This window comes from Muscardinus avellanarius (genome assembly GCF_963383645.1).
Source record: "Muscardinus avellanarius genome assembly, chromosome: 8".
Lineage (NCBI taxonomy): Eukaryota > Metazoa > Chordata > Mammalia > Rodentia > Gliridae > Muscardinus > Muscardinus avellanarius.
This window is the reverse complement of record NC_137794.1, coordinates 54,038,670-54,063,349: the sequence shown is the minus strand read 5'-3', so window position 1 is coordinate 54,063,349 and position 24,680 is coordinate 54,038,670. Positions and strand designations below refer to the sequence as shown.

Genomic DNA, 24,680 nt, shown 5'->3' with positions numbered 1-24,680 from the left:
AGCCGGGCATGGTAGCGCACGCTTGTAATCCCCGCACTTGGGAGGCTGAGACAGGAGGATCGTGCAGGTTCAAAGCCAGCCTCAGCAACTAAGTGAGACCCTGTTTCCAAATAAAATATAAAATAGGTCTGGGAGTGCAGCCCAGAGGTAGAAAGCCCCTGGGTTGCATCCCCAGTAACACACACACACACACACACACACACACACACACACACACACACACACAAATCATCTTCATTTATTTCTCTTTTCAATCGCAGGAAGAGAAGTCACAAAATCTTATACTTTGTTACACTGCCAGAATGCCGCTTTTGGAGCCCTGGACGATGGGCTACTTCCTCCTACAAATGCCGCCAGTGAATGCAGCCTGGTGGACCAAAGACCAAGCCCCCGCGGTCCTAGTGGGAACCGCGAGGACTCTTGTAAAGCTCTCGCGAGAGCCTACCACCGCCGGAGCCCTCGTGAGCGTGAGTTCCGGTGTCCTACCTTAGCACCCCATTGGCGGGCTCTCGCCGCTTCGGGGCGGGCCGGAACTTTTGTCTGTAGGAACAGGTTTACACAGTTGAGTGTTGCCAGCCGGCGTCTAGGAGAATCGGATGCAGTTCTCTTCCTCTCGCCGGCGCCGCTGCGGAGCGGAGCAGAGCTGATCCGATCCAGCAGCGCGGTTACCGGACCGGCTGGGTCTATGGTCGCTCCGCGGGCCGCTCCGCCGGCTGGTGCTTTTTTATCAGGGCAAGCTGTGTTCCATGGCAGGGAACTTTTGGCAGAGCTCCCACTAGTAAGTGATCTTCCCGATTCTTGTCCGGTGCGGGTCGGGGGCGGGAGGTCGGGCCTGTGGCTCCTGGGCCTGGATCCCGGCCGGGGTTCGGAGCGCCGGGGCCTCAGGGAGGCTGCAGAACCCAAGCCAAGTGCGCTTTTTTGAAGCGACTCCTTTTTCCGACCTGGCCAGGTTGGGGGGGGAGGTGAAGATCTGGGGGAGGGAAGGATGGGGGTGGGATCCAGTCTCCTAGAAGGAAGATCCAGGAGTTTAATTTCGGGTTCGTGGTGAACTAGGCCGTGGCGTGCGATGAGGTGGGCATAGGTGTGGAGGTGTGTCTCCTACACGGCCGAGCTTGACGGTTCAGAACGCTTGTGGCTTGCTTTCGCCTGGGAGTGGTTCAGGGGAACAGCCTTGTGATCTTTGTCATACACCTCTCTCTCTCGAGTGGATTTAATCTTCCGAGGAGGAAGTCGGGCTTGTTTTCTCCCTGCTAACCGCTTCTTGCCACTACTTTCTGCCTAAATGGTGTTTGATGTTGACAAGGTATAAGGCACGTGCTCTTAAAATTTATCCTTTCACTAGCCTTATATTTTGTTTTAAAAGTATGTTAGCAATGGAAAACATAAAATGGGGATGGAAAGGTAAAATTAAGGACTGGGGCTATAGGTCAGTGGTACAGCCCCCAGTAAAACACACACACACACACACACAGACACACACACACACACACACAGACACACACGAAAAGACGAAAAGCCAGAAAACTTTTTGAAGAATAGTAGTATGGGGGTATTTTCTGTACCACATTTTGATTTTTTTTAATTTTACGTTTTTATATTGCATGGGCTTCGGAATAGGACAATGAAAATAGGATGTTATTAAGAAGATCCAAATATGATGATAGAATTATAAATCCGGAAATATTTAAGTGACATTTGGATAATCATTTGAAAAAATACTTAGCTGTAGCCTTGCTTTATACTTTATACCAAAATAAATTCCAGATGGATCAGAACTTGAAAGAAAATAGCCTTTAAGGTTATTAGAAAATATGGGTAGTATATTTTTAAAAATCACATTTGAGTCAGGAAAGGTTTTTTTCCATGCATAACATATAAGTAAAAGATGGATAGATTAAATAAGTGCTTCAGATTTCTGCGTTATAGATAAGTGTTGAGAAAATAAAACCTGGGAAAAATTTTGCAGCTTGACAAATGCTTTATTATCCACAATATATAAATTTTAGATAAAAAGATCTCTGAATCATAAAAAAGGCAATCCCGTTAGAATAATGGTCATATTAGAATTAACAATGTACAAAAGAGCGGGCATCATGGTGCATGCCTGTAATTCCAGTACTTGGGAGGCTGAGACAGGAGGATTGCGGGTTTGCAGCCAGCTAAGGCTCTAAGCAACTTAGTGAGACCCTAACTCCACAATAAAATAGGGCTGGTAGTGTAGTCCAGTGCTAAAAGGCCCCTGGGATTCATCCCAGGTATGACCAAAAACAGGACAAAACAAAAAATTATGTACAAAAGAACTGTACTTGGTCAATAAAGGCATGAGAAAGGTGTTTGACCTCAGAAGTAATCTAGTAGGGGCAGAGGAAAGAGTGGCATACTACTTCACCTTTCGAAGTACTTGAAAGATTAGCAGTAACTCATAAAAGTTAAATGTTTTAAGACACATAAGAACTGTGCCCCCCCCCCTTTTTGGTACTGGGGATTGAATTCAGAGGCATTCTACCTCTGAGATACACCCCCCCAGTCCTAATTTGTTTTTATTTTAATAATGAAAAGCAATAATCTATATATCTGTCAACAGATTGACTAAATAATGATCCATAATGCTGTGCAATGGCATAAAAGAATGCTGAATAACAAGTTGACTTAACACTTCATACACATAGCTGATTGATAAAAGCAGGTTGCAGAGTAGTGTTTTTGGTTTTCTTTTTTAGTGGTACTGGGGATGGAACCCAGAGGCATTCTACCTCCAAGCTATACTCCCAGCCCTATTTTTTATTCTTTATTTTGAAACAGGGTCTCACTAGGTTACAGAGAGCCTCACTAAGTGCCTGAGGCTGAACTGGGAATTGAACCCAGGGACATTATACTACAGAGGAGCTATACCGCAGTCCCATTTTTTTTTTCTTTATTTTGAAACAGAGCCTAACTAAGTAGCTAAGGCTGACAGCAAACTTGCAATCCTCCTGTCTCAGCCTTCTAAGTACTGGGATTGCAAGCATGCGCCATCATGCCCAGCTTGAGTATAATAAATTCTAAAGCAGCTTTTAACAAGATTGAATTTTCTGAAATGAGGAAAATTGAATACCCTCCTTACTCATGAACAACTGAGAAAACATACTTAATCAAATCTAAGGCATCATCAATTGATGACAATTCCACCATTATTTATGTATCACTAAAAGAATCAACATACTACTAATTAAAATGCTAAGACATCACTCTAAGATGGATCTTCCTATCAGTGTTAGAATCACTGAAATACAATAACCAATACTCGGTAACCAATACTGAGAAATAAGAGGGGAAAAATTAGAACAGAATTATTTCAGGGCATATTTATGTTTATTTACTGACATAATTCTTATTTATAATTTGTGTTTGAAGAAACTGTAGGAGCCTGGCCTGGTGGCACATACTTCTTTTTTTTTTATTTTTTTTTAGGGTGTAGGGATGGAACCCAGAGGCATTTGACCTCCGAACTACACCCCCAGCCCCATTTTTTATTCTTTATTTTGAAACAGGGTCTCAGTGAGTTACAGAGTGCCTCACTAAGTAGCTGAGGTTGTCTGCGAACTGGGATCCAATGGTCTCAGCCTTCCAAATGCTGGGATTACAAGTGTGCCCCACCACGCCCGGCTGCATACTTCTAATCCCAGTACTTGAGAGGCTGAGATAAGAGAATCATGAGTTCATGGCCAGCCTCAGCAATTTAGCAAAGCCCTCTGGAACTCAGTGAGACCCTGTGTCAAAAGTAAAAAATTAGGGCTGGGGGCCGGGCGTGGTGGCAAATGCTTGTAATCCAGCATTTGGGAGGCTGAGACTGGAGGATTGCGGTTCGCGGACAGCCTCAGCTACTTAGTGAGGCTCTCTGCAACTCAGTGAGACACGGTTTCAAAATAAAGAATAAAAAAAAAAAAATAGGGCGGGGGTGTAGCTCGGAGGTCAAATGCCCCTGGGTTCCATCCTTAGACCCACACACACAAAAAAAAAATAGGGTGACGGGTATAGCTCAGAGGTAGAATGCCCCTGGATCCAATCTCCAGTACCACAAAAAGAAAGAAAAAATAAACAGGGAAATGTTCTTTTAAGTGTTATTTCTTACACCTTGTACTTCTGAGAATATGAATAGCCTGTTCAGTAACTCTGTTCTGTAACTTTTTTTTGTTGCTGTTTTTTTTTATGGCATGATTTAACATCTTTCTTCTTTAGTTTGCAGTGGATTTTGGATAAACAAGATCTGTTGAAGGAACGCCAAAAGGACTTAAAGTTTCTCTCAGAAGAAGAATATTGGAAATTACAGATATTTTTTACAAATGGTAAGCTTTTTTTTATTGGTTGAGGTGGTATAGTTGATTACCTTTGAGAGTGTTTTTGTATAATTTTTACTTAACATTTTTATATGTACTTTTTTTTTTCTTTTTTGGTACTCGAGATTGAGCTCGGGCATTCTACCTCTTAGCTATACTCCCAGCCCTTTTTATATTGTATTTTGAAGCAGGGTCTCACTAAGTTGCTGAGGCTGGCCTTGAACCTATGATCTTTCTGTGTCAGCTTTTCAAGTATTGAGACTACAGGTTACAGAGCCACCATGCCTGGCTTACAGGTCTTTGTGTGGTACTGGGGATTGAACCCACAGGCATTCTAACTCTGAGCTACATCTCTAGCTCTGTTTTATTTTTTTATTATAAAACGTCCTCACTAAGTTGCTTAGCTTGACTGCAAACCTGTGATCCTCCTGTCTCTGCCTCCCAAGTACCAGGATTACAATTGTGAACTACTAGGCCAAGCAACGTATATTCTTTTCTTTTAGTGATCTGAATAGAGGATCTCAACAATTATTTTTTCTCCTGCTTCCTTTTTTTTTTTTTTTTTTTTTTTTTTTTTTCCCCTCGGTACTGGGAGTGGAACCCAGGGGCATTTTACTAAGATCCTTCTATCTCAGCCTCCCAAATGCTGGGATTACAAGCATGGGCCACCACACCCAGATGGCACTCAACAATTTGAAGGTATTAATCTCCGAAAGCCTTATAATGCAACCCAGTTGATTGGTTAAAGCAAACTATTTTAAAGATAAATGATTCTTTAAATTAATATTTTAAGCCGGGCAAGGTGGTGCATGCCTGTAATCCTAGTACTTGGGAAGCTGAGATAGGAGGAGGATCACAGGTTTGCAATCATCATTAGCTACTTAGTGAGACCTTGTTGTAAAATAAAGAATAAAATAGAATGGGGACTCAGAGGTAGAATGCCTCTGGGTTCAATCCCCAGCACCACAGGGGAAAAAAAGAATATTCTATAGTCCTTATTTTTACCTTAGAAGTTTGGTTTGGAGCTAGGCACCACGGCACACACTTGTAAACTCAGCTCTTGGAAGGCTGAGAAAGGAGGATCGTACAGGTTTGAAGCCAGCTTCAGCTACTTAGTGAAGCTCTCAGCCCCTGGGTTCCACCCCCAGTACCACCCCAAAAAAAAAAGTTTGCTTTGGAGGAAAGGGGATTTAATCAGAAGAACTTGACTCTGTCATGGGATACCTTTGTCACATGATATTTCTAACTCAGTTACCCTTTTGCAAGCCTCACTCTCTGTTTTGAGGATTCATTAGGGTTTTTTTTTTGTCGATAACGAAATGTTAGTTAATAAACAAAATGAATTTGGTAGGTTTCTAACATTTTCTTTTTATACTTATGAAAGCATTAAAAATATTTAGAAGATAGAGGGAGACTATCATTCAGTATTCTTACTGCAAGAATAAATTTGCAAGCTGAATTTGCAAGCTGGGTGTGATGGTGCACACTTGTAATCCCAGCATTTGGGAGTCTGAGACAGGAGGATCGTGGTTCACAGACAGCCTCAGCTACTTAGTGAGGCCCTCCGCAACTTAGTGAGACCCGTTTAAAAATAAAGACTAAAAAAAAAATTCAGGGCAGGGGTGTAGCTCCGAGGGCGAATGCCCCTGAGTTCCATCCCCAGACCTGCAAAAAAGAAAAAAATTGGGCTGGGGGAATAGCTCAGAGAATAACCCCAGTTTCATCCCCAGTACCACACACACACACAGAAGAATAAATTGGCAAATCCTAGTTATAGACCACTGTGACTGAAGTAAAGCTCTATAGCAAGTACAAAATCTCTTTATTAAAAATGAATATAGCTGGGCATGGTGGCACACACTTGGAAGGCAGAGACAGGAGGATTTCGCAGGTTTGAAGCCAGCTGCACTGGCTTAAGAGACCCTGTTTCCAAATTAAAAAAATGTAAAATAGGTTTGGGCGTGTAGCCCTAAGGTAGAAGGGCTTCCAGGAACCCCAGTACCCCCCACATACACACAAGAATTTAGTCAGCCGGGCATGGTGGCGCACGCTTGTAATCCCAGCATTTGGGAGGCTGAGACCGGAGGATGGCGGTTCGTGGACAGCCTCGCTACTTAGTGAGGCCCTCTGCAACTCAGTGAGACCCGGTTTCAAAATAAAGAATAAAAAGTAGGGCAGGGGGTGTAGCTCGGAGATCGAATGCCCCTGGGTTCCATCCCCAAACCTGCACCCCCCCAAAAAAAAAAATATAGTCATGACTTAAATGCATAAGAAGTTACTGTTTAAGGTAATACTAAAAATGATATCAGATGATCCATTTATAAATTTTATTATTTTCCTTTTAGTTATCCAAGCATTAGGTGAACATCTTAAATTAAGACAACAAGTTATTGCCACTGCTACAGTCTATTTCAAGAGATTCTATGCCAGGTAGGGCTGTTTTATTTTGGAAATATTTTTGCCTATTTGAAATTCCTATCTAATGATGGTGAACTATAGTATAAATCAATTGTTTGCCATAGTTATTGTGATTTTCCCCCCATTTTTTAATGGGTGATATTTAACTTTTGTTTTATCATATTTTTTAGGTATTCTCTGAAAAGTATAGATCCAGTATTAATGGCTCCTACATGTGTGTTTTTGGCATCCAAAGTAGAGGTATACAATAATTTTCTATTCCTTCTTAAAGTATAATGGTTAATCTATCCAGTTTTTATATTGCCTCTGTAAGGATAGTGGTAATAATGGATAGCAATTTATACAAAATACTGAAATTATGCAAAAATCAAAGAAATATATGCAAATCTCTTATGTATCTTTATTTTATATACTTAACAAACATTGCATTTACTATATTAAGTGCTTTTACAAATACTGACTTAATCCTCACTGTGGGGTATATGAGAACTGAAACATAAAGAGATTAAGGACTTACCAAGATCATACAACTAGTAAGTGGCAGAGCCAGTATTTGAACCTGGGAATCTTGCTCCTAATCTTGTAGCTTAACTGTTTTGCTCTATTGCCTTTAAGACATGATTTGGCACTAAGCAGTATTAAGTGCCATAGCTTATCTACTATGGCCCGAGAACCCCCACCCTCACCCCCCAGTACCCATATGCTGCTTATTTCCTACCATCTTCCTTCCTTGCCTCGATGTCTGGCTACCTACCAAGCTATAGGGAAGACAAAAACTGGTAGACCTCTTAGCTGTATAGATTGTAACAAGTAAAAGTTCGTATAGTGAGGGTAGAAGAATTAAATGAGAGAGAGAAGAAAAATAGGAACCTGTAGCTGAGATTTAATTTATGCTCAACTTATTTACCTTTTGGGGTTTTTTGTTTTGTTTTTGGTGCTGGGAATTGAACCCAGGGTGTTGCACATGCTAGACAAGAGGCCTGCCACTGAGCCATGTCTTCCATTCCTACTTTTCAGTGTTTTAGAGAGATCAGCTTTTAGCTAAAATTCAGGTACTTAAAGCCAATTTTATGAAAACTGGCTGTGTTTTATAACAAATCTGTGCAGTTAGTGTTAAAAAAAACAACCCTTTGCATTATGTCTCTTTGCATGATGTTTTTAGAGTAGTAATTACATTCTTGAAATCTGAATGTGATTTTAACCTAGTAATTTACATTCCTTTTGTATTTTTTTTTTCCCTTTGCCGTACTGGGGATGGAACCCACAGGCATTCTCTGAGCTATACCCCCAGCCCAACCCAATTTGTGAGTCTTTATTTTGAAACAGGGTCTCACTGAGTTGCAAAGGGCCTCACTAAGTAGCTGAGGCTGTCTGCAAACCATGATCCTCCTGTCTTAGCCTCCCAAATATTTGTACCTATTTTGATTGAGTTGTTTTAGCCATTGTTCAGGATTATCCATTATACCTTTCTCAACTTACCTAAATAGTGAGAATTTACTGTTTTACCAGTAGTACTGAAAGCTTTCCAGAGGTTTAAAGTTTTCTGGTTGCAAGAGGTATTTTAAGGAGGCAAAGCCAGCTTTGTTATTGTTAAGCTCTTTAATGGAAAAGAAAGTGATGATAAAAGGCTTTTACTACTTGGCGAGTGATGGTGTACTCTTGTAATACTCTTGTATACTTGGGAGGCTGAGACAGAAGGTTCATAGTTTTCAGGCCAGCCTCGGCAATTTAATGAGACCCTGTTTGAAAAGAAAAATAAGGCTGGGACTATAGAGGTAAAATGCCCTTATGGTCAGTCCCTAGTAACACACACACACCACCACCACCACCACCACCACCACCTCACTCACACAGCCTTTATTATGGATGTTGTGTCCAAGTATTCTCATGTATTACTTGGTTTTATTTAGAAATTACTATGTAATATTTAATTTTATATATACTTTTTTTCGGTACTGGGGATGGAACCCAGGGTTATTCTACCTCCAAGCTATACCCCTAGCCCTATTTTTTATTATTTTGAAACAGGGTCTCACTGAGTTGCAAAGGGCCTAAGTAGCTGAGTCTGGCCACAAACCGAGATCTTCCTATCTCAGCCTCCCAAATGTTGGGTGTACCTACCATGCCTGGTTAATTTTATATATTTTAAAACCAGTATGGGGTGTTAGGACAAAATCTTTATAAGCCTCCACTCTTACAGCTAATTTGGGGATTTTAATTTGTCTTGCTTTTGTTATTTTGTGAGTGATGCTTAGAAGTGGAGGTCGTGCTTAGCATGTGGAAAGCCCTGGATATAATCCCCAGCACCATAAAACAAAAATAATAACAAAAACTTCTGTTATTTGGTTTACTGAGCAAATCTCTTTTATGGATTACTGAATGAAAGTTTTTGCCTTAAGAATTTTGAATCAAGAATTATTCCTGGCGGGCAGGATTTTTTTTGGTTGTAGCATTTTTTTTTCTTAATCTCTATGACCAAATCTTTCTATGTTTAAATTAGTTATATGGAAATTTTATACAAATGGTGTTTAGGAAGTTGTTTTAAGACCTTATATTTTAATTTTCACTTACTGTGGTTAAAGTTTAAATATAAATATATACAGACATACATTCCCCCTACACAGGGTAAGGATGTAGGTTGAAGGTTTTTGAATAGATAGTTTTAGTTTAGTTGCTTTTGTTGGATAAGAGGCCAATTCTCTATTTTTCTCTTTTAAAACAAAATGAAGGTTTTAGAAACTAAGGAAGTTTATTTGAAATTAGATTATATATCTAAAGAATTACCTAATAATTTTTTTTTTTTTTTTTTTTTTTTTTGTGGTACTGGGGTTCCTGGAAGCCCTTCTACCTCCGGGCTACACTCCCAGACCTATTTTTACATTTTTATTTGGAAACAGGGTCTCCTAAGCCAGCGCGCGGGGCTAGCTTCGAACCTGCGCGATCCTCCTGTTTCTGCCTCCCAAGCGCGGGGATTACAAGCGTGCGCCACCACGCCCGGCAATACCTAATAAATTTTAATTACTCTTATAGTAGTGGTAAATTAGGTTGAAAGAGAAAATGAGAACTAACCTTGGAAGCCTTATTTTTTATGATTCTTGTTTCCTGTTCCAAAAAGGATAATGAGTGCTTGTATAGGCTTTATATTTATGCTGGGCATGGTGGCGCACGCTTGTAATCCCAGTTCTTGGGAGGCTGAGACAGGAGGATCGCACAGGTTGAAAGCCAGCCTCAGCTATTTAGTGAGGTTCTCAGTAACTTAGTGAGACTCTATTTCAAAGTAAAATATAAAATAGGTTGGGGGTGTAGCCTGGAAGTAGAGGCCCCTGGGTTCTACCCCCAGGACCAAAAAAAAAAAAAAAAAAAAGTTAAACTCTAAATCTTGTTTTGAGATTTGACATTTTATAATTAAACAGTATGTGGTATCTCTCAGTCCAGGTTTACTTGAATGGGAAGCATAGGTAAGTGTAGTAAGTGTAGACAAAAACGTTTTTAAAGGTTCATCTTAAATTGTGACAGTTTCAAGGAAAAGTAATAAATACATTTAGAAGTTTAAATACTTTATTACAGTAATAAAGTAGATATAAGCTGAACAGACTATAAACATTGAGGGGAGCTCAGAAATAATACTGCTTTGAATAGACCTCAGATTAGATACCTTGGATGTGTTGGGTTAATATGTACTGGATCTCATCTACTTCTCTTCCTCTAGGAATTTGGAGTAGTCTCAAATACAAGATTGATTTCTGCTGCTACTTCCGTATGTAAGTATGAAGTATATCCTCCTTTAAGGATGCAATTCTAAAGAAAGCTCCATAATAATAAATACTTTTTAGTTAATGAAACATATGAAAGATTAGTTGGGTTTATATCTCCTGAGAATACCTATCTACTCAGTGGCTCTTAATTTTATAGTAATGATAATTCATTTCTTTATTGTTTCTTAATTATTAGCCATTATTTAATTCTTGTGCTAAACTGTTTCTTTAGCAACTGTAATGTTTGTCTTAGAATTATGTCTTTTCAAACCTTCAAAAGAAAAACTTGATGCAGTGGAGGAAAAAGCTGAGTCTAGTAGTTGAGCTAATTTTAGCCCCAGTTCTGTCTTTTAGTTGCTGTGTTTTGTCTCTAAGCATTGCATAGCTTTCAGCAAGTTTCTTTATCTCTTGGCCTTAGTTCTTTAAAAAGATGGGGTTTAAGCTGGGCCTGGTGGCGCAAACCTGTAATCCTGGTGTTTGGGAGGCTGAGACAGGAGGATTCGGTTCTTGGCCAGCCTCATCTACTTAGGCCCTTTGCAACTCAATGAGACCCGGTTTCAAAATAAAGAATAAAAAATAGGGCTGGGGGTATAGCTCAGAGGTAGAATGCCCCTGAGTTCCATCCCGAGTACTGCAAAAAAACAAAGAAGATGGGGTTTAATTATCCAAACCATGACATTAAAGAAAATAACATTGTAAGATAACTATAAAGTACTGCGCACAGATTATAAACATTATGCTGTGTTCCATCTTTATTGATTAAGCAAAAAGATAATTGAAGCTTTCAAAATTATTTCTGAAATAATTTGGGAGATGCAACAGTAGGTATCAAGATAAATGCAAGGCATATAAGGATAAGACAATAATAAGTTGTGCATGTAGAATATTAATATATAGAAGAAATATAAGTGGTATAAGGTAGTTACAGAGAATGCTATAAGTGTTTTGAATGAAAAAGATTGCTTGTTAGATGAATTCTTCAAGGTTTAATAGAATTTGGTGAGCCAGGCATGGTAGTGCATGCCTGTGATCCCAGTGCATGGGAGGAGACAGAAGGAGGATCACAGCCCTTTTATTTTTTATTTTGTAGCAAGATCTCCCTAAGCTGCAGATGTTGACCTTGAACCTGTGATCTTCCTTCTGTGGTGGCACATGCCTGGAATCCAAAAAAATGTCTGCTAAAAAAAAAAGTAGGGGAATTTAGTTATGTGGGGTTTATTTTGAAGGTAAATTTGAGCATATTATTGAGTTATGAGACAGATTTAGTGAAGGAGAAAAGGTTTTTGGTTTCTTTGGTTTTTTTTACGGTGCTGGGGATGGACTCCAGGGGCATTCTACCAACAAGCTAAACCCCCAGCCCTATTTTTTAGTCTTTATTTTTTGAAACAGTGTCACTGAGTTGTGAAGCTGTCAGCAAACCGCGATCCTCTGGTCTCTGCCTCCCGAATGCTGGGATTACAGGCATGCGCCATCACACCCAGCTGAGAAAAGATTTAAAATGAAAAAAATAGAGATTATCAATTGAATAAATGAAAACAGATGCACAAATGGTAGAGTTAATAAAACAGAGGAAGGATGCATTTTTCTCCAAGTTGAAAGGTGAGGAATAAAAGTTAGAAAAATCAGGTCAGGTATTGGGGCGGGGTGGCGCATGCTTGTAATCCTAGTACCCAGGAAGCCAGGACAGGAGGATCACAGGTTCATAGCCAGCCTCAGCAACTTGTGAGGCCCTCTGCAACTTAGTGAGATCCTGTTTCAAAATAAAGAATAAAAAATAGGTTGGGGGTGTGGTTCAGAGGTAGAATGCCTCTGGGTTCAATCCCTAGTTCCACAAAAACAAAAATAAGATCAGCCATAGTGGTTCAGCTTTTCATTTGGTTGTGACAACACATTACAAGATAATATTATGAGGGCTAGAGATGTAACTCAGTGATAGAGCGCTGCATATGTGAGTCAGCCTTGGGTTTACTCTGTAGTACTGAAAAAAAGCAAGTTAGAAAATCAAAATGCAAAGCATTTTAGCATGGAATAGGGGAGAAATTGACAGCCTAAAGTAAATCTAATCTCAATACAACTATTAGGTTTGAAAATTCAAGGCTTAGTTATGTAGATTTGTTTTATGTACAGGTGTAGTTTTACCTTATTATTATTACGCACCTATTTTTCTTGTGCACATTATACCTTGTTTTGTTTGTTTTTTGGTACTAGGGATGAAACCCAGGGGCATTCTACACCTGTAGCCCTATTTTATTTTTTTATTTTGAAATAGTCTCACTAAGTTGCAGATGGTTTCACTAAGTTGCTGAGGTTAGTGGCAAACCTGCAGTCCTGTCTCAGCTTCCCAAGTACTGGAATCACAAGTATGAACCACCATGCCCAGCTTATACCTTTTTTACATTAAAAGGAATAGTAAAACTCAGATACCTTAATAGGTATTTTCAGAACTAACTAAAGGAGTGAGGAAAGGATACACATTTCCTAATTCTAGGTTTCAGTTCTTGGCAGATGTTACATATCTAAATTAGCAGCAGTATGTTTAATTTATAAAACATCTTACCAATGTAGTACATAAAATAGAATTCCTTTTAAGCTGACGGAGGTCACTTATACAAATGCAATGATCACAAAACAGATGCCCTAGAACCTGTCAATAGTTGTTTGATTGAATTATTTGTATTGTAATTATTGGAACATAATTTTTTTCAAATAGTACTTAAATGTGTGCAACTCCTACCATTTTGAGGAGATGGAAGATTGATGGTTAACATTGGTTTTTCGTGTGTGTGTGTGTGTGTGTGTGTGTGTGTGTGTGTGTGTGTTTTACTGGGAATGAAACCCAGGGGCTTTCTACCACCTGTCTAGCTCCCAGACCTATTTTATATTTTATTTGGAAACAGGGTATCACTAAGTTGCTGACAGCCTCACTAAGCAGCTGAGGCTGGCTTTGAACCCTCAAAGTCCTCCTGTCTTAGCCTCCCAAATACTGGTCTGGCTTCATGTACTTTTTAGTGACTAACAAGAGTGGTAAAAAGTATGAAAAAAGTTCTCTGTAGGTGTCTAAAAAACAAGACAAAGACGACTTTTGCCCATAAATTAAAATACATCTTTAATTTCAAAATAACTCAATATAAATAAATCTCAGAGATAACCCCTGTTAACTCTGTTTGCCCTACCTCCCTCCCAACCCCTTTTCCTGCCTTCTCCCTCCCTCCCCTCTCTTTATATGCCCTCAGTGTTTCCTCTCAGCTAACTTACGAGAGAACAGAACAATACCATTCTAGAACTAGCAAGATTTTAGAAATGAGAAAAGCCAGTGTTTTCCTTTTTCAGTTTTTCCTTTTTAAAGCAGAACTCTTTCTTAATATTTCAAATATAAAATAGATGAGGGTGAGGGCTTTCCTGCTACACATTCTTTCTTATCCCTTGAAAACAAAACTAAATTCCTAAACACTGCCAAGAGTCCCTACTGAAAATGATTTAGTCCTACCCTCTATACTGTGTGAAAGGAATTTTGGCTTACTTCATTTTATTTCTCAGTTTAATTGCTTTTTTGTTTGTTTCTGCAGTAAAAACTAGATTTTCATATGCCTTTCCAAAGGAATTTCCTTATAGGATGAATCATGTAAGTATAGATAAAGCACTGTCAAATCTATATATCAAGTAGCTTCATTTTATAGTAGAATAAACTTAATAGTCTTTTATAAATGGCAGTTTCAAATACTATAAGAATGTAGACATTATTTTCAGTTAAAGCTCATTTTCAGTTAATGTAGTTTCCACATTTAAAGAAAAATACATAATAGTTGTGGTTATCACCTATGGCTGCTCATTAGTATTTTTTTTTAAATTCCCAGGTGATACTAATGCACATCTGGGATAGAGGACTACTAAAATGGAACATTACAAAAACTATATTTGACAAGTTACATTATTTTGTAACATGAATTTGTTGTTTTTGTTTTTTGCGGTACTGGGGATGGAACCCAGGGGCATTCTACCTCTGAGCTACATCCCCAGCCCTATTTTTTTATTTTTTGAAACAGGGTATCACTTCTCACTGAGTTGCAAAGGGCCTTACTAAGTAGCTGAGTCTCGTTTCAAACCTGTGGGATTCTCCTGTTTCAGCCTCCCAAATGCTGGGATTATAAGTGTGTGCTACCACACTCGACACTACAGGATATTTTAAATAAAAATGAGTGTTAATATTGCTGGGGCTTGATGTATGTAGCTCAGTGATAGAGCATGTGCTTATTACTAGCATATTGAGCCAGGTATGGCAGCGCACGCTTGTAATCCCTGCATTTGGGAGGCTGAAACAGGAGGATCACAGTTAGCAGACAGCCTCAGCTACTTAGTGAGGCCCTTTGCAACTCGGTGAGACCAGGTTTCAAAATAAAGAATAAAAAATAGGGCTGGGGATATATCTTGGAGGTAGAATATACCCCTGGGTTCCATTCCCAGTACAGGGGGGAAAAAATAGCATATGGGAGACCCTCAGTTCAACCCACAGCCCCAAAATAGAATGATTTTAAAAGATTGGCTTTTCTTATAAGGATTTAATGCTTTTTAATCATAACTACATGAATTATGTTATAGTAAAGAGTAATTTTATATGCTCATTCAAATATAAGCTGTGTTTATTTTCTTAGCAAAAGCGAGCAAATTGATGTATCTATAAGTTGTATGTTTAACTCTTGTAAGCATGCTCTTGTAATTAGGCTTCTTGTTGATATATGGTAATTTTTTTAACAGATATTAGAATGTGAATTCTACCTTTTAGAACTAATGGTAAGTATGTTTCTTTCTTATATTAACTGTAAAAGTTATTTTCACATTTAATGGCAGAAAATATTTCATGTAATGATTTGTAGGGAGATACATTTTAAATCCATCTAAGTGATACATGAAAGTGAAATCATAGTAACCTAGTGACATCATCATTTCCTTTGAAACCTATAAAACAATTTGTATATTCTACTCTGGATGGAAAAGTTATTCTAGTATCTATAATAAAAGGATTACAAGAAAACAAGTCAGGACATTAAACCACTGTAAATTATGTGCACAATTTGTGTATGTGTGTGGTATTATTTAAAGTTAGATTATGTCTTTGGCAGAATTATGCTCCTCCAGTTGGGAATTATGGATTTATAGGCTAATAAGAGGTTTCAGTGTGTTGCAGATGTGACACTTTGAGTCTCTAAGGGAATGAATGGATGCTGACTGACTGCCAACCGATTTACCAAGGTATATTCCAGAGAGAGCACTGCCTTCACTATTATAGTAGAGTTTAGGGCTGCCATAGTGCTTGCTTAAGAAAATAAAAAGGAAGCAAGCATGAGTTAAAGAAATTCACTTTGAAATAGGTGATTGAAATACATTTGAGATATAATTGGGTATTGATAACGTTTTTGTGTTGTAATACATCTGTTTTTATACATACACATTTTTTAAACTGTTTCTAGGATTGTTGCTTGATAGTGTATCATCCTTATAGACCTTTGCTCCAGTATGTGCAGGACATGGGCCAAGAAGACATGTTGCTTCCCCTTGCATGGTAATTAGAACAGAAGTTATTAATAGTGTGACATGTTATTAGATAGGAAGGCTAACAACTAAGTATGAAGTTTGGTATTTTTAGTCATTAAACTGGTACCCCAAGATATTTTAGATTTTTTTATGTTGAGCTTTTGGAATTTTTATAACTATAGTGTTATAAATATTAGAAGTGATATGTATTAAATTATTTGATAAATATCCCTATTAAAATTTTATTTTGTATGAAAAACACTGTTGACATAAAAATCAAGAATGAATTTATTGTAATCCCAGCATTTGGGAGGCTGAAACTGGAGGATTGCAGTTCATGGATGGCCTCAGCTACTTAGTGAGGCACTCCTCAACTCAGTGAAACCCAGTTTCAAAATAAAGAATTAAAAAAATAGGGCAGGGGCCGTAGCTCGGAGGTTGAATGTTCCATCTCCAGTCCCGCAAAAAAAAAAAAAAAGAATGAATTTATATTTTAAATAATCCAAATATTTCTTGATAGTATTCAAAATACATATAAATTCATCTTATTTATGTTTTTTTTTAATTTTCTAGTTTTTCAAAAATAAAATGCTGGGCATGGTGGCACATGCTTGTAATCACAGCATTTGGGAGGCTAAGAGAGGAGGATCGTGGTTTGTAAAAGCCTCAGCTATTTAGTGAGGCCCTTTGCAACTCAGTGAGACCCTGTTTCAAAATAAAGAATAAAAAAAACAGGGCTGGAGGTGTAGTTCAGAGGTGGAATGCCCCTGGGTTCATTTCCCAGTACTGCAAAAAAAAAAAAAATTATATATAATTTTTTGAGGGAGTTCAAAATTTAGAGTATGTTTATATTCATTGGTATATATATTTTATATTTATGTATACTTACTGTTGTATACATGCATCTATCCTTTTGCCTTTATTTCATCTTATGGCTGTGATTAGTAATAGAAAAAAGAAATGTGTACAAAGATGGGAAATCTAGTCCTCTGTGAGAGAAAATGTACAATGAGATGAAGTAGTTCTGCTTTCAGTAATAACATGATTTACATTTCTATAGGAGGATAGTGAATGATACCTACAGAACGGATCTTTGCCTGCTGTATCCTCCTTTCATGATAGCTTTAGGTATGTAAGCATGGTGTGCCTTTATTAGTTAAATTGTTATAAACCTATTTAGGTCATCCTAAAGTAAATTTCACCCCTCTACTTTATGTTTTTATGTTTCATGAAGTAATAGACTAATCCTTGCATGTGAACTTTCAATTATATGAACTGCAACTGTCACAAATCAGGATTATTGTTTCCCCACCCCCTTTTTTGGTAAGTTTTTTGTTTTTAAATCATTTAAAATAATTTAATCAGTATCTACATTGAAATTTTTTGCTTAGAGAGAAAAGGTCAGAACTAAGCATGCTACTCTTAGTTGTGTGTCTTATAAAAACAACTGGCCCTTACCTTCATTTCCTGGGCCCATTTAAGTACTCAGAGGTTGAGGTAAAGGAGCATCTATGGTCCTGACTGTCTTGGGGTGAAGGAGAAATTAGCTTTCATTTCCCTCTCTGGAAAGCAGTGAAGGAGTGTGTTAAAACCGTCTTTAGAATTTGTACTAAGTTTAAATTTGCTTGCTTTATAATTGTGGGGAAATCACTTAACCTTCTTGAGTTTGTCTCCTTAATTGTAAAAAGGGGAAGAGGATGGATAGCTTATGGAGCACCAAGCAATGCCTATTATATCCTAGGCATTTATTGATTTTTGTTCCTTTTTCTTCTATTGATTTCCATGGCTCCATCCTCTCAATTTTCCCCCTTTTTTTTTAATTTTTATTTTTTGCTAGTTGAAACTTACATTTTATTAGTTTTTCTTTTTTCAAGTATTCCTAAATATTGATGTTTTTATATCCAGGGATGACCAAGAGATTCTATTTCTATAGCATTTGGTGTTTCTTATACAGCACTGTATTTAGAGGCATTCTGATGTGGCATCTGGGTTCATGGGAAGACGTGCTGTGATATGTATAGGTAGGAAGGAGGGAATGTCTGACAACATCCGTAAGGTTTTTGTTCTTCCTAGGTATTCTCAGTAAGGCCCATGACTTCTATAGTCTCTTACATGCTGAAGCACTTAAATTTCTTTGCCAAGATCTTGCTCATGAGCAGTTCTTTATATTCATTACCCTCTTACATAGCTCCATTTGACATCCCATTGACACCTCATACCTCATGATCAGGAGCTCATCACCTTGTTCCAAAGTATGCTCTTTCATTTAATGTCTTTGCTAGCTTGGTGAATAACACTAAGTAGTTACCTTGGTTGGGAACCCAGCAGTTAGGTTCATCGATCTCCTTCAGTAGCCATGTATAGCTGATTGTCAGTATCTTTTGTACCTTCCTTCAATTGTCTTATCTCTTTTGTAATCTCATAGCGATCTTCTCCTTTTTAACCAGTTTACCATAGCAGCCTCCTAAATGGCTGCTTGGTCTCAAGCATGCCTGTGCTTAGAGATAAGAGAGCCAATTTGTCCTCTGTACTGTTCAGGTAGGTTAACAGTGGTTCTCAGTGAAGGATAATTTCACCTTCAGAGAACATTTGGCAATGCTTGGAGATCGTTTCATTTGTCACACTGGGGTGGGTTGCTATTGGCATCTAGCGGGGAGAAGACAGGGATGCTGCTAAATGTTCTAGTATGCACAAGACAGTTTCAAAGAATTACACAGCCAAAAAATGACTATAATACTAAGGCTGAAAAACCGTGAGCTGAAATAAGCTTTTTAAAATACAGAATATGGGCCAGGCGTGGTGGTGCACACTTGTAATCCCAGCGCTTGGGAGGTTGAGACAGGAGGATCGCGCAGATTCAAAGCCAGCCTCAGCTACTTAGTGAGGCTCTCAGCAACTTAGTGAGACCCTGTTTCCAAATAAAATATAATATAGGTCTGGGAGAATAGCCCGGAAGTAGAAAAGCCCCTGGGTTCCACCCCAGTACCACAAAAACAAACAAACAAACAAAATGCAGAATATAAGCCGGGCGTGGTGGCTCACGCTTGTAATCCCTGCGCTTGGGAGGCTGAGACAGGAGGATCGCACAGGTTCGAAGCCAGCCTCGGCTGCTTAGTGAGACCCTGTTTCCAAATAAAATATAAAATAGGTCTGGGAGTGTAGCCTGGAGGTAGAAAGCCTCTGAGTTCCACCCCTAGTACCACCAAAAAAAAAAAAAAAAATGCAGAATATGAGTCGAGTGCCAGGGCACATGCCTGCAATCCCAGTACTTGGGAGGCGTAAACAGAAAGATTGCAGGTTCACATCCAGCCTCAGCAAGTAGTGATACTCTAATCAACCTATCAAGACCCTGTTTAAAATAGGGCTGGGGATGTAGCTCAGAGGGAGAATGCCCCTAAATTCAATCCCCAGTACCACACAAAAATAAATAAAAATAAAGTGCAGAATATATTTCCTAAACAAACTTTCTAGTGCTTCCCCTAGTTGCTATGTAAAATCTGTACCTTCATTTTACTATTTATATATATGCTATTCTCTGCTTTTCCTCAACTTGGCTCAGACATCACCTCTTTAATGTCATCCCACCTCCTCACCTTCCTAATGTCATCTCAATTTAGACTGTCATCTCTGTTTCTTTTATTTTGTAGTACTGAGGATGGAACCCAGGGTCATTCTACCTCTGAGCTACACCCCCAGCCCTATTTTTTATTCTTTATAAGTACCTGTTTTTATTTCAATTATTTGGCAACTCAGTCCCTTCTAGACTAAGTCCTACTCTAGCTTAATTTAACCTGCGACATCACGTATATCAGTTCACATTTGAGTGGTGGTTCTCTTGTTTGTTCTTTTTTGTGTTGCTGGGGATGGGACCTAGGGCTCATGCATGCTGTATGAAAGTGCTCTACCACTTAGCTGCATCATCATCTGCTTGAGTTTGCCTGTTCTCTTATCCTTGGCAAAGATATATGGATAACCAGACCAGGGAATATGACTTTTAACAAGCTTGGGTGGGGTTAGGGTAGCCAGGATATTCAGTAGAAATTGTTTGAGGCAAAATTGTGATGTGGGTTATTGTCTTTGGGTTCTCTTACTGTCTTTTTTTAGTTTCACTTGTACATAATGTAATTTTATATAATGTGTTACTTTTTTTCTAACCTCTTATTACAACACTGAATTTTGCACCAGTGTGCTCAGTTATCCCATAATTTGATGTGCTAATAACTTAAAAAAGCAAAAAGTAGAGATAATATCGCTCTTAATTTACATGTCATAATATAATCAACATTGTTAAAACTTAAGTGTATTGATTGGCTGGATGCAGTTTGACTGCTTTGTACTGCTGTTCAGAGATTGCTTTTCTGTTTCAGTCTCATTGGATTTTTTTTTTTCTACCCTCCCTGATATCACCCTTTCAAAGCATCTTGCACCATAATTAATACCCAGTAAGGGACAGATGTCAAGAATCTTTATGCAGTCTAATAATTTTTTCCTGTCTCAGATTAAATTGTTGAGATGGTCAGTGCCAATTATTAAGTTGTAGTTATAAAAGTTTTTAAGCTAGTATTAGAAAATATTTATGACATTTATGAGAATCTTTAGTTCTAAGACTATGTTTGCAGTTAAACATGAGCAGTTGTCCTTCATTTTCTTTTCAGCTTGCCTTCATGTAGCCTGTGTTGTACAACAGAAAGATGCCAGACAATGGTTTGCTGAGCTTTCTGTGGATATGGAGAAGGTACTCTTTAAAATTCTATAAACTTGAACATTTCAAAATTTGTGTTGCCAGATTGTGACGGTGCATACCTCTAGTTCCATAACTTGGGAGACCGAGACTGAAGGATCAAAGGTAGACTCAGAAATGTATTGAGATCCTCAGTAATTTAGTGAGAACTTATTTCAAAGTAAAAGTAAAGTAGGGTATGGCTCAGAGGTAAAACACCCCTGGATTCAACCCCAGGTATCAAAAATAAAATAAAATTCATGTTTTATTTACTTATCAGCCTGAAATCTTATGCCTATCAGGGTAAGAAGATTATTGTTTTAAAAAAATAATGAATTAGCTGGGTGTGGTGGTACACCCTTGTAATCTCAGTACTTGAAAGACAGCCTGGAGGATTACAAGTTCGAGGATAGCTTGGACAACATAGCAAGACTCTCAGCAACCTGTTTCAAGTAAAACAATAAAATAGGGCTGGGGTGTATCTCAGAGGTAGCATGCACCTGGGTTGAATCCACACACAGAATAAAAAACACAATACCACACACAGAATAAGAAACACCCAAAATCAAACAAAAAATATGAAGAAACAAAGTTGGGTGTGGTAGTGCATGCTTGTAATAGGTACTTGGGAGGCTGAGATAGGAAGTTCACAGGTTCAAGGCCAGCGTGAGCAACATAGTGAGACCCTCTTTCTATTTATTTATTTATCTACTTACTTATTTATTTACTTTATTGCGGTACTAAGGATTGAACCCAGGGGTATTCTACCTCCATGCTACGCCCCCAGCCCTATTTTTATTCTTTATTTTGAAACAGGGTCTCACTGAGTTGCCGAGGACCTCACTAAGTAGCTGAGGCTAGCTGCATACTTGATGACAAGAATTTTATTATTTAAATTTGTCTCATATTTAAACAGAATGGTAAAATTTTTGGTTTGGTAGGTTGTAAGGTAGTCTCTAACTTCCAGGATTACTTTAAAAGTTACCTAGTAAGCCAGGCGTGGTGGCGCACGCTTGTAATCCCCGCGCTTGGGAGGCGGAGACAGGAGGATCGCGCAGGTTAGAAGCCAGCTGCACGCGCTGGCTTAAGAGACCCTGTTTCCAAATAAAAATGTAAAAATAGGTCTGGGAGTGTAGCCCGGAGGTAGAAGGGCTTCCAGAAGCCCCAGGACCACCAAAAAAAAAAAAAGTTACCTAGTAACCACTAAATGCTACAGTGAATTTCTGTAACATCCTTATCCTTTCACCAGCAAAGTGGTGTTTACCCTCTTTTTTACATTTTCTACTCAAATGTTAAGTGTATCAAAATGAACCCAAGGTTAGGTCTAATCAGGTAGAGAAGAAAGGGTTAGTTTGGAAACTGGATATTACAGATTATAGCTGCCAGTTTTTGATTACCTTAACTTGGTTGTAGAGTAATTAACAGAGAATCCAAAATAATGTCTTACATACACTACCTCCCCTTAAATTGTTTAAAACAATGTTAGAGGTGTATAAAGGGATAGTGGCATATCCCTTCATGATTGGAACCTTTAATTTTGTACCTCGTTATTTTGTTTAATTTAAGAGGTCCCAGACAGGAGGAAACCAACTAGATAAGGATAGTGCATATGTGTTAAAACATAAGAAGCTAGGGGGGAAAGCCTAAATAGCAGCATAGAGAGAAAAAAAAATACTTTCAATTTTGTTAAGATTGTCCAATTTAACCTGAATTCTCAAAAGACAGAGACTCATCTTTTTACTGCTTTCTGAAGGATACTCGTATGTGATATGTATTTTTTGTTTATTAAATGTTGCTTGTTTTGCCACTTAGAACTTTTCAAATACTTTCTTTTAGATTTTGGAAATAATCAGGGTTATTTTGAAACTATATGAGCAGTGGAAGAATTTTGATGAGAGAAAAGAGATGGCCACTATTCTTAGTAAGATGCCTAAACCAAAACCACCACCAAACAGGTACTTTGTAGATTTTTAATTATTGATTTAAGTATATATTAGACTCATTTATCACATATGTTGTATCTTTTTCTTAAAACTTCATGATTCATGTTAATTTTTTACATTATGACTTGATAGAGTAAGATTGTCTCATTAAAAAAAAACTAATATCATCTTTAGTAACTTTTCCTAATGCAGTGGGGGTCTATTACAGGTATCCCTCAACATATAGCCCTATATTATACATACATTTAAATACTACAATTAGGCAAGTTTAATATTAGGCAAGTTTATCTATTCAAGGATAAGGAATTCTGTAGTTGATTTGACTGCCATCCCTCTCACTTGCAAACACATACTGGTTGTTACCCTATTTTATGAATTTCAGTAGCAGTTTTCAAAACTTTTAATGATCTGATATGGTAAAGATTAAGAACTTTGGTTTTTGAATGACCCTATGATCCACAACACACAACTAACATTGTTTTGTTAAATATTGAATCATCTGTGCTAAGATGTTTGTTGTTTGAAATGGGATCTGTCCATTTAGTTCAGTGGTCCTCACCCCTTACTTATGTATCAGACCATGTGAGGTAAGGGAAAAAGGTGAGAAGTAAAATAAATGCTGCCTATCTTAATTTCTCTAGAAAGATAATGAATTTATAAAAATTAAGATATAGATCACTATTGATTAAGTTAATGTTGCAGTTTGGGGAAAAGTGATGCTTATAAAAAGGAGCTGTTTAAGGCAGTCATTCAAACAGCTACCTTTGGATGCATTTTTTTGCAGAAATTCCCTGAGTGATTCTCCACTAGTGGCAGGGCCTGAAGCTTCAAGATGATGGTGGACAAGATAAGGCAATAACCCTATTGCCACAGTTACTGGTATTTTCAGCTTTAGTTATTTTTATTTTGAATATTCAGCATTTTTCAGAAAATTACCATTTTTTTCTGACTTATAAAGGTTTGTTATATTACATATACTTTTATTATACCATTGGACAATAGGTTTTTGGAAGAACAGTTGGTTTTTGAAAGAATACTTGATTTTCCTAAATAGTAGGAATAGGGTTTCATATGTAAGATTTAATTTCATAGGAAATTTATTCAGAATAAGCTGTGATCTCTATGTTGAGTGATACCTGTAATAACAATGATATCCTATACCCTAATTTAAGTCTTTTGAGTGTATATGGACACTAACTTCCATACTGCTTGTTATGTGTGAGAGCACAAAGTTAAATAAGAATAAAAACTTAAAATTAAATGTTAGTCTTCTGGATTTTAATTTTCTACATCTGTGTCTTATAATCAGTAATGTCTTTTGTTTTGTAGAGAATAATGAACTTTGAGAAATGAGTAGGCTTATCAGGGTGTTGAAAACGAATCTTTTAATTGGTATAAAATCTCTTTCTTCCCCATCTGAACAGTGAAGGAGAGCAGGGTCCAAATGGAAGTCAGAACTCTAGCTACAGCCAATCTTAAAAACATTCCGAAGAAATCCATAGTGGACCACTTGGAAATAAACCATTGGACAGAGTTCAGTAATGTCTTCAGTGGAACACAATTGAAAATGAATAGCTTGTTTCTGTCAAGCCTATTGGGAAGTGATTTTATTTTTGCAAAATAAGTTTTTCTTTACCAAATTTAATTCTCATACATAATTGATTAAATCTTTCCAGTATAAAGGTTTGGGAAGGTTCTATGGGGACCAACAGACAGACAGACATAGACATTTCAAGTTTAATGTCTTTTGATTATATTATTTCTTAATTTGGGTAATAGAAATTGTAGCTTTTTATTAAGCCAGGAAATATGAAATGTAATTTGTTTTAAATTCTCTTTGGTCATTGAGGGACCAAGAAAAGGACATAACAAATCAATATATGAGGAACTTTTTAAGTTAAGCATGAAAACTATATTTAAGGAATCAAATCTTACAAAATCTAGGAAGATTTTGATAATGATGTTGATGATTTCAGGGAAATTAATCAAGTACGTATTG

At 37.7% G+C, this 24,680-nt stretch overlaps 1 protein-coding gene across 2 annotated transcripts; it reads left to right on the top strand.

Moving 5' to 3' along the window:
• Window positions 1-746: 746 nt before the first annotated feature.
• Window positions 747-24,188, top strand: CCNC (cyclin C; the record flags this gene model as incomplete). Of its 2 annotated transcripts, none has more annotated exons than XM_080700022.1 (12): window positions 747-778; window positions 4,219-4,325; window positions 6,662-6,746; window positions 6,905-6,974; window positions 10,444-10,495; window positions 14,056-14,111; window positions 15,242-15,277; window positions 15,955-16,046; window positions 17,079-17,146; window positions 20,674-20,753; window positions 22,575-22,693; window positions 24,106-24,188. In XM_080700022.1, the coding sequence occupies 12 exons, from the start codon at window positions 747-749 to the stop codon at window positions 24,158-24,160; spliced, it is 852 nt and encodes a 283-aa protein (XP_080556148.1). The 2 variants fall into 2 exon arrangements, with proteins under 2 accessions (XP_080556148.1, XP_080556149.1); XM_080700023.1 differs by lacking the exon at window positions 24,106-24,188 and adding an exon at window positions 23,466-23,517.
• Between the last annotated feature and the right edge of the window lie 492 nt (window positions 24,189-24,680).